The following is a 14,147-nucleotide window of genomic DNA, read 5'->3' on the forward strand; positions in this document are numbered from 1 at the left end:
GAGGGGAGGGGAGGGGAGGGGGCAGGAGGAGGGGAGGGGAGGGGGCAGGAGGAGAGGAGGAGGAGGGGGGGAGCGCACTCCATTCCCACCTCAATCTCCCGTTAAAACTCTCCCAAACCTCTCCTGCATTAACTTAAATTGTTTTCAGGTTTTTGTAAGAGCCCCACTCTCCCACTCCATCCATACCCCATCAACCCCACTTATCATCCCCCGCCACAACCCACCTCAACCCTCCTTATCCTCCCCTCACCCACTCCATCCCCCTCACCCACTCCATCCCCCTCACCCACTCCATCCCCCTCAGCCCCCTTATCCCCCCCTCCCCATTCACCCAATTCATCCCCCTTGAGCCCCCTTTAAAACTCCCCCAAACCTCCACTGCATTGGTCTAACACCCTCCCCGTACTCAGCCACTCCATACCCACCTCAACCCCCCCTCACTCAGGCACTCCATTCCCACCTCAAACGCCCCCTCACTCAGGCACTCCATTCCCACCTCAACCCCCCCCCCTTAAAACTCCCCCAAACCTCTCCTGCATTAACTGAAATTATGTTTAGAATTTTTTTCAGTGCCCCGCTCACGCACTCCTTTCCCTCCTCAATCCCCTTAACTCCCCCAAACCTGTGCTGCATTAATTTAAATTGGCTTCAGGCTTTTTTAAGAGCCGCACTCATCCACTCCATCCACACCCCCTCAACCCCACTTATCATCCCCCACACAACCCACCTCAACCCCCTTATCCCCCCCTCAGCCCCCTTATCCCCTCTCTTCCATCCCCCATTCGCCCAATTCATCATCCCTGAACCCCCTTTAGAACTCCCCAAACCTCGACAGCATTGGTCTAACACCCTCCCCTTACTCAGCCACCCCATCCCCTCACTCACGCACTCCATTCCCACCTCAACCCCCCCCCACCTACCTTAAAACTCCCCCAAACCGTTCCTGCATTAACTGAAATTGTGTTTAGGATTTTTCTTCAGAGCCCCACTCACGCACTCCATTCCCCCTTAATCCCCCTTAAAATTCCCCAAACCTGTGCTGCATTAACAAATTGGTTTCAGGTTTTTTTTTTACGAGCCCCACTCACCCACTCCATTCACATCCCCTCAGCTCCTTATCATCCCCCCCACAACCCACCCCCTTATCCTCTTCTCACCCACTCCATCCCCCAGCCCCATTATCCCCCCCTCTCTTCCACCCTCCATTCACCCAATTCATCCCCCCTGAACCCCCTTTGAAACTCCCCCAAATCTCTACTGCATTGGTCTAACATTCAGCCACTCCATCCCCCCGCGTTCCTGGGTGGGGGCAGGGTAGGGGCAAGTGGGGGTGGCTAGGGGGATGGAGTGGGTTAGTGGGGGGAGGAGTAGGGGGAGGAGGGGGGGATTGAGTGGGGGGTTGAGGGTGCTAAAATACAAGAGGGGCTTTGGGTCTAGGCCTCACTCAATCATACCCTCTCCCCTTCCCTGCCCCCCCTCTACGAGGAATGGGCCCAACGGGTCCACTTGGTCTAGTAAATGCTATAATTATCATCAACATCAAAATGACACATGGTATTTGCAACCATGCCACCAGGATTGGTATGTGTTCATTATTTTTTCAACCATTATGATCAACAAATTAGAGAATACAAGATAGAATTTGCACAACCCATTGGCTTTAGATCAGTCCATAAAGAAGCTTATGCAAATTTTGCATACAACTTTGACATCTGACATTTTAAAGTCGTAATTTTAATAATATTTTTTTGTCAGACTGTCAAATGTAAGCTTACTATCAGTAATATTGATTGCACCCAGTATACCTTTTACCAAGTTGTTGTATTGCAAACAATTAACTGATCACCTTCATCACTTCCTCAAACAAAAGTGATGAAGGTGATGACTCTTTTGAAATCTTGTTGCTTTCCTGAGATTGTTCCAAACTTAGCCATAGGCCTCCAGTGGGTAAATCTAACTAGATTCTAAAGTCTTGGTATGGTTTGTTTTTATCGTACTGAAGAAATTTGAAGTGCGGGTCGTTAGATTTAAAACAAAATCAATTATGCTAACCATTGTTTATCTGTAGCTCAAAATCTAAAATGCATTGATTTGATTGCAACAGAATGCTGAAAAGATTGATAAGGATGGTGCTTAAACTGGAGCGTTTAAGTTATAAATAGAGACTGGGTAGCCAGGATAGGCTGGGACTATTTGCCCTGGAGCGAAGGGGGCAGAGGAGTGATCATAGAAAAGTTTATAAAATCATGAAAAGCATAGATAGGTTAGATAATGACAGTTGTTGCCCAAGGTAAGAAAGTCTAAAACTACAGGGCATTGGTTTACAATACAATATATCTTTATTGTCATTGTACCCAGGGGTACAACGAGATTGGGAATGCGCCTCCCATACGATGCAATAATTTAAGTAAATTATGTAAATTAAGGTGAGAGAGAAAAGTTTAAAGGAGATCTGAGGGGCATGTTTTCACACAGAGAACATTGGGTATATGGAATAAACTGCCAGAGATAATAAGACAGGCAGTTATAGTTACAAATTTAAAAAAACATTTCGACAGATACATTGGTAGGACAAGTTTAGAGGAATAGGGGCTAAACGCAGACAAATGGAACTAGCTTAGGTAGACATCTTGGTCAGCATGGACCAGTTGAACCAAAGAGTTTCTTTCCAAGCGTTATGACTCTGACTATTAAGTCATGTAAGCATTAACAAACAATAGTGACAACACCCACAAATTAAATTACAACTTCCAATTTACTAATATGTTTCTGAATATAAATGTTTGTGGTTCAAATCTGGGCCAAGAAGGCATTATTTCATTTTCGGTTTGTCAACTGTACAGACTTTTCTCTCAACTATTTTTCACAAAATTATTTTCAATTTAAAAGTAAAATTATCAGTTTCAAAAACTAAAATAAAACCACCAAGTAGCTGAAAGAATACTGATCCCATTTACAGGATTATGATCTATCAGAAAGTAGCATTCATCAACCTCAAAGCATAATATTAATAATATTTATTTTCAATGTTTAATGGTATGCACTGCAGCCTAATATAATTTTCAATAACTTCTTCTTCTTGCGTTTGAGGCAGCAGAAATTATGTAATGCCCTCCAGGCGCTGTAGCCAGTGCAATGTGCTGTTATCAAGGGCCGTGAGGTCTACCCCTCCACCAGGGGGACGAAGGACAGTGCAGTCGAAAATGACGTGCTGCGCTGTTTGCTGGTCTGCTCCACACATGCAGGCTGCTGATGAACGCAACCCCCAACGATGCATGTTGGCATTCAATAACTGAATAAAGCTGAAGTGGACTGTGCTTTTAAAAAAAACTGGTACAGGTCTACCTGAGTTTAAATCACCAAGTTAAGTACAGTGATACTTAAGAACATATCTTAAGTTCTTAAGTATCTTAAGTACGATGCGAACGTAGCTATTGGGAGAATGGCTGAATGGATTTATTCGTAAAAATGCAAAATGCAATTTAAAATGCTTTTCCAATCTATCAATCTATTCCTATCAAATAATCCATCTCTGCCATGTGAGAGCACTTCTGACTGGTAACCTGTTCGGGTTACAAGAAGTCCCCAGGAAAGGAACCCTGCCAAAACCTGGGAGGCACCTATATTACGAAACATCTTATTTATGGCTATTGATACTATCACTAACTAGTTACACATGCCCAAGTTAAATCCACTAAATCCTGAGAAATGCTGCACAGAATAGAATTTAAATCTAACAAGAGGTAGTAACTGAAACATGCATTACCCAGATGCCATAGATTTCCAATTCAAATGGTGGAAAGAGTGGGTCACATGTAACAGTGCGATCACTGAACTACCCACCCCATCAAGCAGAATCTGCAGATCTCACATAGGACTGTTCAGTCACCTCCAACACAGTTAAATAGAAGCAAGTCATCCTCAAAGTTGACCATTTATGGATTTATCTTGTCTTAGACCTTTGAGCACTACTCTTCATCCTGGGGACAATTTTAGTGGGGTACTGTAGATCAGGGGTGAAATCAAACTTCCATTTACCTCTGGTTTCAAAGTTTTCTATCCCTAGTTTCTTTCCCTTGCCTGCTTTTGGCAAGTTCCTGCCTCTAATGTTTCAAAATAGTTGCCACCATGAGACCTGAAGCAACAATACTTTGTAGGGAATGTATCTTCTCTGCCAATGCCAAACAGCTTATTCTGCCATTGACTCTTGTTCGGTGTTGTTTGGTGGATTGGATGATTGAAGTCTGAAGAAACAAGACATATTGGCAATTTAACAATATATTCATTTAATAAACAGGAGCCTCAGTAGCGTGTGGAAGAACCATACACAGCCAGAACAGCCTGGCACCTCCTCCTCATGCTGGTCACCAGCCTGGTCATACACTGTTGTGGGATGGCATCCCATTCTTCAACCAGCATTTGTCGCAAGTCAGCCAACGTGGTTGTGTTGGTCACTCTGGCACGAACAGCATGCCCAAGCTGATCCCACAAGTGTTCAATGGGGTTGAGGTCAGGACTGCTGGCAGGCCATTCCATCCTCTCCACTCCCAAATTCTGGAGGTAGTCTCTGAGAAACCCTGCTCTGTGGGGGCGAGCACGAGCATTGTCATCTTGGAGGATAGAGTTCGGTCCCAGACTGTGGAGATATGGGATTGCCACTGGTTGCAGAATCTCATCTCGATATCTCTCTGCATTGAGATTGCCTCCAATGATGACAAGCCTCGTTTTTCCAGTGAGGGAGATGCCGCCCCACACCATCACACTGCCTCCACCAAAAGATGTTACTCTATCGGTGCAGCAATCAGCATAGCGTTCTCCGCGTCTTCTCCACACTTTGACCCTATGATCCAACTGCCGTAGGCAGAATCTGGACTCATCGCTGAACATAACGTTCCTCCACATGTTCAGGTTCCAGTGCACGTGTTGCCGACACCAGCGCAAGCGGGCCTGACGGTGAAGGGCAGTCATGGCAGGCCTCCTGGCAGCCCTATGAGACCGGAGATGGGCTGCGTGCAGTCTGTTCCGAATTGTCTGGGCAGAGAGCCGTCGGCCATATCGTCCTGCAAACCTTGACTGCAAATCTGTAGAAGACAGCCTACGGTTCCTAAGTGCTGACAGGGTGAGGAAACGGTCTTCTTCGGGTGTCGTCTTCTTGGGACGCCCACTTCGCGGCCTGTCTCTGACATCCCCGTTATATGGAACTTGGCCTTCACTTTGGAGATGGTACTAGAAGTTGCCCTATCGCACGGGCCCTATCCAGATCAGTCAAACGTGGCATGCCGATTCTTGGAGCAGACACCTACTGACCACTGTAGCAGGGCCCATGCTCACAGATGCTGCCAATCAGGCACCTGATTGTCAGCACCTGGGGGTACCAGAAGCTCAAAACAAGAGTCAATAGCAACAGCAGAATAAGCTGTTTGGCATTGGCAGAGAAGATTTGGCAGATTTTTCATGGGCGCAACCCACATACTCAGCTCTGCTGCTCATCCCACAAATGCATGTTCCTTACAAATGTGGCACCATTTAAAAGGGAAATAAACAGGCTTTCCAACGGTATAAGATTTATTGCCAAGAAGCATTGTTACAACAAAGAAATAATCTACCAAACACAAATTTCCTTACTTTTTGTGCTATGTTTAGTAAATGTAATCATATGTTTAGATATGTGATCAGACCATTATAAAAATATGATCAGCTACAGGTAACTTAAGCAATCCACATTTTGTACACAGTTGCATAACCATATATCAGCTGCGCTGAAAGGTTCTTTACCACCTACTGAACTAAGAAAAAGGTAATTTATGGACTCGAGAATTAATGTAATCTTTGATCATGTTGCTTAAACTTTTTTTCCTTACTACATGAGGGCTGGAAGCATTGATAATCAGGGGCAGAAACCAGTTTGAGAATTTTTACATGTGAAGAGGTACTGGGGAGAAACAAATAGCCTTTATATTTTTTTGCAACTGAGAAAGATTTAATTAAGTAAATCAAGTGCTGGATGCAGAGTAAACCTTCTCAAAATTTGTCCATAACCCGATATTCAATTTGAATGTGACATTAGCTTGTTCAAATTTTTACACGTATAAGCTTTGTTATGAGCAATACATATTGTCATGAGATAATGGCCACAAAGAACTGGACTAAAACAGCTTGAATTAATTTTATACAAGGCCTACTTGGCACCTTCTGACACTTTACTTCTAGTCCTGCATGTCACAGTTTCAAGTACACATCTAAGTACTCTTTGTATGTCATGAAAATTTCTGCTTCTGCCATTTTGCAGGCAGCATGTTCCATGCGCCTCTTCAACTCTCTTCTAATCTTCTCACCAGTCCATTTAGAATCCATGTCTCTGATAAAGGACTCTAAACTTCTCTGTGTGAATACACAAATCAATTGTCCGAGAATTGATAAACCATTTCTTCCTGTGGCTATGATCTGGCTATGCTTAAATAATATTAAGACTGCAGTGGAATTAACAAAAAACGAGTGAAACAATCTCTGCAGACTGCTTGATTGTACTCATGCACAGTGTGATGTGACTGAATAGCACGTAAACAAAGGTTTTCACTGTAACTCAGTACACATAACAATAATGATCCAATACCAGTACCAAAATTGGAGCTAATCAGTGACAACAAATTCAGGTTACAAAACAGGAAAGATACCGAATTAGACCAAGATGGGGAGAATAAAATTCTGTTTAATCACAACTATTATAGGACATAGAAAGATATGAAATTTATTTATTATTGTACTCAGCAGATACATGCAGGAATTTGTTCATGTTCGCCATGTGCTATACAAATTAAAAAATGACAAAATAATTGTCTATATTTAATGCACCTCTGACAAGGCAACAACTCTTCCAAAATAATGTAATCTTTAAGCATCCTGAAAAGCTTATTTATAAACTGTACTTAAACCTTTGCTTGCCACAAAAAAAGCCATCCAAAAAAGAGCTAAGTCAGTATAATCTAAAGAAATTAGATTATACTGACCTCTCACTTTTTTAATAGAATTTGTCCTTTAATGAAGGCCATCATCCCATCTATTAATACCATGCTATCAGTTGAGACTCCAAGCCTGTACCACAGCAGTTGCTTTACTATTTTACATAGGACACCATAAATCAAGTGTAAATAGAAACTTTTGCTCCTTCAATCAAGTCCATGTCTTTCAATTCCAATGAAATCAATAAACATACAGAAGATGACAGCCATCTAATGTAAAGAAAATGTCAATTTCATGTCAGTTTATTGAAATCACCACGTTCTTTAATATTGAAATTAAAGCAATTAAATAAATGCAAATACCTCTTCTGAAAAAGTGTTTATATTTGTCACTTTAAAAAGATGCATTAATATTTATAAATTAAGTTACTTATATTTTGGAACTTCAGGTAATACAAAATTAACTTTCCAGTATTACGTGTATTTTTCAATATTCCTTGTGTATTTTAGCAGACATTCATTTCATATCATATCATATCATATACATACAGCCGGAAACAGGCCTTTTCGGCCCTCCAAGTCCGTGCCACCCAGTAATCCCCGTACATTAACACTATCCTACACCCACTAGGGACAATTTTTACATTTACCCAGCCAATTAACCTACATACCTGTACGTCTTTGGAGTGCATAAAAATAAATACCATTAATTTAAAGCAAATGTTTCTTCAGTGAATAAGGTGCATGAAGATATTAATGAAGAAACAGCCAGCATGAATGATAACTGCACATCTTTCACATTTGGAAACTCCGTCCCTACATTGTGATATTATCTTGAACACACAAACCTGCCACAATGATACTTCTAAAATTTATTTTTTAAACCCTTGCACATAAATTTTGCAGAAGAAAAAAAATAGCATTTCAGTTCTGGTGTGATCTGTCTCGAAAAGAAAATAGGCACCCCACCCCCCCCCCAATTTTAGTAGATGCCTTTCCCATAATGCAATGCTTCCACTCATAAATGAATGACAAAAACTTCCTTAATCATTATTTTTACGGGCAGGCACATGCAGGGGGTGGTAGTCAGTGACTTGCTGGAGGGAAAACAGGAACAGCAGGCAGCAAATTGTATAGGAAGAATGGCTATGTACCAAATTTGCTTTTGGAACATCACTTGTTTGCAATGTCTTTGATCCTCTGACAAAGACAGATAACAGTACGTTGCACATTTTTAATTCTATGATTGAACAATGGATTATGACCCTTACAAACAAGCTTCTTTCTTTTGTAAGTAAAGATTTGCGATATTTGACAAAATTAATTCTTTTCACAATACCAGTTCAAATCAAAAGTACAATTGTTCTAAGTAAAACAGCAGGCAAACATCTCCTGTTAGTTTGCTTATTATTAGGGTTTATTATTGACTGTACAATTACGGCCAGTTAACTTCATTTTTAATCAATGTACAAGTGTGAAATGCTTTCAGATTCAGGAATCCGTCTCATATCTGATAAATAATTTTCAAGTTCAGATAGCAACAATTAGTCTACAAAATAAAAGGACAATGAAGACTGATATTTCAATCAGGGCCTTATAGTAAAGGTTCTTATATATTGATTATTTCCTGCTGCTACTAAACATAGAAATGAAATTAAAATATTAATCCATGAAGAGACGACAATTTGTTTAATATTGTCTCTACTTCTAAAGTCATTTTATTCTTATTCCTTTTGAATAGGTATCATTTCCTCATTGATCCAGCTGATAACAGATGCAAAATAATCCCCTATGGCTATCATACCACTCGTGTGTACTGTAATCTAAATTAGAACAATTACTTTTAGTTATATCCATGTGCAATTAAGAAATATTCTTTAGCCCTCTGTATTTCTAGATTTCATTTCCTTTAATCAGATAATTTCCAATCTAAATATCTGCTCATTTAGGTACAAATGAATAAATTATACATTGAGAACACTTTTATCCTATAAAATGTACAATTTTCTTCAATGAAAAGGCAAAACAAGGAAATTCATCAAGTTAGTGCACCAGATAATAAAGGGTATTCTTTAAATAATTCACTACCATAAGCTATAGTGACAGAATTTTATCAAACTGGCATTAAAACATCGTTCTCATTTAAAAACTGTTATGAGTCATCATAACAAAAATTGTTTTTAAGATTTGTTCTAAGGAACATTTCCGTAATTAGCGTTTACAGATAAGAGCACAGATCAACAACCACATTACAGGACAATTTTTGGACGTCCAATTACCTCTTTCTAGTCGGAAACTCACCATTTATTCTTTCTTCTAATATAGTCTTTCTCAGACAAGTTAACCAAATAAATCATTGGTTTTGAAGTCAATAGCAAATGTTTATTCAAAACATCAATCTATTAAAAGAGAAAAAAATATTTGTTTCCAAGTTAAAAGAAACCAACTAGTTTTCAATTTAACAGCTTTAGTCCTATCACAAGACATTTAAAATAGCTAGGAAATTGTCTCAGCCCCCTTCAAACAACTGAATTGCAAGATTTCTATAGGACAAAATGACATCTAGCATAGTTTATTAATATAGTACTCTACTCATCCATGTCTTACCTCCTTATCATTCCAATCAGGATAGAAGCGCACGTGTTTCTGTTCATCTATAATCCAGTTCTTCACTTTGCACATTATATCCTGGAAAAGATTACACAAAAACAGATGCATTACCATTCATAACACTAAATCAATGCAGGAATAATTAAGTAATTATTTTCCTTTTATCTAAATAATTGAATTCAAAACAGAAGCTTCATGGGATGGAACGAAACTTGTTAATTTTCACTCGGGTAAAGATTTCACAGAAAATCCTTTGCTGAAATATGTAATCTCCCCCATTAGACTGACTGGGAAAGAAAATGAACATTGGAACCAGGATTGAAATAATGACTAAAGATAAGGAAAATGAAGGGAGAAAGATAATCTAAATAAAACATTCAAACTTTTCCAACCTCTATCAAATATAGATAAAGATGGGCAAAAGCTTATTCTGTATTTGCTTTTTGCTGATACCTCCCCACTTCCAGAAAATGAAAATAGGAAAAAATCACTTCAATTGCACAATAGTAACAGAATCATGCTGGTGATCTCCAACCAGCTGCATTCAGTTTCAGAACATCTTTCTCAACAGGAAATTTAAAAGGTCTTCTAGTTATCAAACCAATGAGCATTCAGAAGGTGCAACTGCAGGAAGAGACAACTTGCTTTGTTTCTCTGTCCTTTCCTTAAAGAAAGATTAATCATCTGTGAAATGGAAACGGCAAACAGTAAGTGACACAAACTGAACTCTTGAAGCCTTTTCTTATCCATTTCACTGCTCTGAATCGAGAGCTGCATGTGGCACAATTCCCTTTACAAGCAGGTGTTAATAAAAGGCAGGCAGGTTTAAAAGGTCAAACTTGACTTATGTATAAAAATGCACATTGCTTCTTTTTGATAAATGTGTGATAGAAATATTTAAAAAATATTAAAGACAGAATACAGACATTAAGATTAAAATATAGAATTTAAGAATATTTTAAGAGCATCAATTTCTAAGCTCCATTCTATGAAATTGGCAGCCTCCAAACAAGATTCAATTTTATAAATGCATGATCATTTTACCCCAAGAAGCAGAATCTAATTTTACTATTGGCTAATATTACGAACATTAACACTGAGGAAAAACAATGAAAGGTCTGCAAAGTAGTAGATTTTCCTCTTCCAGGGAACCTCTTCATGACCATCACAATTTTTAAATTTAATGACATGACACTAAGAACTTACACATACATTACAATATGAAATGCTAAACATGAAATGCTAGTAAGTTTACTATTTACTATTAGCCAATAGTAAAATTAGATTCTGCTCACTAACTATTCTGTAAAGCTTAAAAAGGCATTCAGGAGATTTCAGTTGGCATCTTTACATACAACCTTTGACAAGTGATGCAGACCATTTTTATTCATTGCCTAAAATTGTCAGCAATTATGTGCGTCATTGGCCACCTGCAAATTCTGAATGCCTGCTCGAGCCATCATTGCAAAATCCAGTGTCAGGAGGATTAATCTGAGAAAACACCGAGTCCCTTAATGGTTTCAGCAGGTGAAATGGCCCAGCTGGTTAATACAACAAAGAGTCGGGATAGCTTCATCAAGATAAATGACAGAGAAAATAATGAAAAGGCCAAAACTTTAACTTGTAGAACAGAAATGTTCTGCACAAGTAAAAATCACAAGTTGGAATTATTTTCCCGAGCTGTCACATCAAGCAGTAGGCTTAAAGATCTGTATAGCTTTCCGAACATGTAAAAGGCCTGTCCAAATACTTTCATTAGACTGGCATTCTGACCTGAGGTTACCCACTGAATGAATAACTCAGTGCTAATGATGTCTACAACTCCTGGCCTCAGACTTTTATAATTTATATACAGAAATATCATGTTAAACTCTGTCCTTTAATACAACTGTCAACGAATGACCATGGATAACAAGTAGAAATTCGACAGACAATGCATTTCAATTATTTCACACACAGCTGGGGAGCTGGGAGGGGGGTGACTGGGGGAAAAGGGGTTGATACTTTACTTACATATTCTGGTTTTAGTTTCTTGTCACTTCCTCTTACTGACATTTTCTCTAGTTTGTCAATAATGGGCATAATTAGCTCTTCATCCTTTAGTCTCAGTTCTTCGTAAATGATTTCAATATCCCGAACAGGATCCACACTCCCTTCAACGTGAACAATGCCATCATCATCAAAAGCTCCTGAAAGAGGCATTTTAAATGAAAATTTAAACTTAAGATTTGTTAATACAAGTTATGGATGTACCTTTAGAGAGTGCATTGATATAAAAATAATAATAAACTGAAGATAGCAAAAGTGCATTTAAAAGTGTACCACTGCATTCAATTTCCCATTTAATTTTGAACCCCACCATTCTTGTTTCTATAAGAAATTAAGTGCAAATTGTAAAATAGTTGAATTCATCTGCCATAGCTCTTCTTGGAATCAAATCTATTTTATCATTCGAGCTCCAATGGTGATTAGATAATGAACCATTCAGACACACAATTTACACAGCGGCTAATTTCATCGCCCTGATTCCAGGGTATAGATTTTAGGGAGCCGTGAAAAGAGCAAATGACGGCGCATTTGTCATTTGTGAGTGACAACGATTCACACAGTTTGAAGAAATGGTTCTGGCCCTTATTAGTACACATGCCATTATCACATATTTAAAGTACAGATAGGGCCATAATTTTAAATTGCCAACTGAAAATAAAAGTGTAAAATAACCAGATATTACTGGAGTCAATGTGCCCTTCCATGTCATTTTTATTCAGTTTATGCAAACAAACTGCATAAATGTAATTCCAAAGATTCACATCTATAAATTACCAACAGCCAAAGAAAACAAAAAAAAAGAAACAACATATCAGTTTAATATAGATTGCAATTGTTGGACAGTTATTCTGAAAAGAATAAATTGCAGTGAACATAAAGGCCAACCGTACAAGTCAAATACAATGATTCATTACTTCAAAAGGTTATTACGTATTTATGGATTTTTCTGAATCAGCTGCAATAGATAAGAATGAAAGTCTCATTTTTCCACACCATAGAATATTTACAACACAGCTGGCCATTCGGCCTATTACGTCTGTGTTGGTTGAAAAAGAGCTAGCCAGCTGAATCCCACCATTCAACATTTGATCTATGACCCTCCAAGTCATGCATTTTAAATGGTACCCAACTCTGATGAGGTATTCTGCTTCTACTAACCTTTCAATTAATTCCTTCAAACCTCCAGGTGGGAAAAAAAGTGTTTCTCAACTCCCCCCTAATTCGTCCACCAGTAATTTTGGTGCTATATATTGCAGTTATTGATCCTTCGGCCAGGGGATAGATCCACCTATTAATTCTATTTACAACCCTCATTGTTTTACTTGATGTCAATGTCCCCCTCAGCCAATGCCACTCCAAAAAAAAAAATCATACCCCTGCAAATCTTTCGTCATAGCTGTAATTTCTTTCTCTTAACACATCTTTGTAAATCTCCTGCACCACCTCATTGCAATTACATCTTTCCCATAAAGTAGTGAGTGACCTAATGTGATAGCCAGCTGTGATGTGGCCACTACTCTACAGGTTTGGGTATAACCTCTTCACATATACATTCTGACTCAACATCTCAGCTAATAATGGAAAACATTGAAATTGCCTTTTAAATCATTTCATTCACCTCAACTGTTAACATTAAGGTTCTGTGCACATGTCAAATCAGGTAAAATATCAATATATTTTACCTGATTTGACATGTGCACAGAACCTTAATATCACAATCACAATCCCTCCAATATCACAATACATGATTCTCAACTGGAAAAAAGTGCAAAACAACTGCATACATGGAATATGTGCACTGACATGCCCTTCATGTCATTTTTCTTTCCGGTTGAACAAATGAACTATATAAAGGTGATCCCAAGGGATCACATTCTTAAATTATCACTGCCAAAAAAAACTAGACCAATTTTTACAAAGCTTGAGGAAAGCCTAGAAAATGGTCTACTTGACGAGCAAGTACTGCTTCCACCTTTATTCCAAGTATAGTTGATTTGGTCGTTTGTAAAACAACCTAAGTTTGTTGATAAAACAAGATTGGGCATTTGGCAATAGAATACAGGACTTTAAAATAATTCATAAAGTCACTACTGTCAAAACATTAATAACTTTGGAATGCAAATTAATGAAAACTAGAATTAACAAGAAACAAAGTAATAACAGAATAAAGATAAAACAGAAAGAAGTTGAATAATAAACATGCAGAGGAATTCAAATATTGAACGTAGAAGAGCAAGAGGGCTGATAGATAAAGTCTGGAAACCAAACAATAATATTTTAGATTTAAAAGAGTACTTATACATTTGCACAAAGCATAGAACGAGTCGCAATTAACAGTACTTTTCAGTTTTGGGTGTCCAATTATAGAAAGAATAAAATAGGTTTAGAATCAGAATAGTTAAGACTATTATCTTTACTGAAGTACATGAAACAAAAGTGTTTTTGTTAGAGGCTTTTAAAATTAAGGTTTTGACAAGAACAAGACTTATCTGATTAGAATGTTATTAACAAGGGGTATCATCAAAACCA

General features: G+C 38.5%; 1 protein-coding gene across 1 annotated transcript in view; it reads right to left on the reverse strand.

Moving 5' to 3' along the window:
- Positions 1–14,147, reverse strand: part of ola1 (Obg-like ATPase 1) — a 152,555-nt gene that overhangs the window by 74,209 nt on the left and 64,199 nt on the right. Inside the window, exons 5-7 of the mRNA XM_078403969.1 lie at positions 11,583–11,758; positions 9,567–9,647; positions 9,261–9,358 (exon numbers count right to left, since the gene is read on the reverse strand). Coding sequence (XP_078260095.1) covers positions 9,261–9,358; positions 9,567–9,647; positions 11,583–11,758 — 355 coding nt within the window. The remainder of the gene's footprint in view (positions 1–9,260; positions 9,359–9,566; positions 9,648–11,582; positions 11,759–14,147) is intronic.

The sequence above is a fragment of the Rhinoraja longicauda genome, chromosome 8 (genome assembly GCF_053455715.1).
Source record: "Rhinoraja longicauda isolate Sanriku21f chromosome 8, sRhiLon1.1, whole genome shotgun sequence".
NCBI classification, from domain to species: domain Eukaryota; kingdom Metazoa; phylum Chordata; class Chondrichthyes; order Rajiformes; family Arhynchobatidae; genus Rhinoraja; species Rhinoraja longicauda.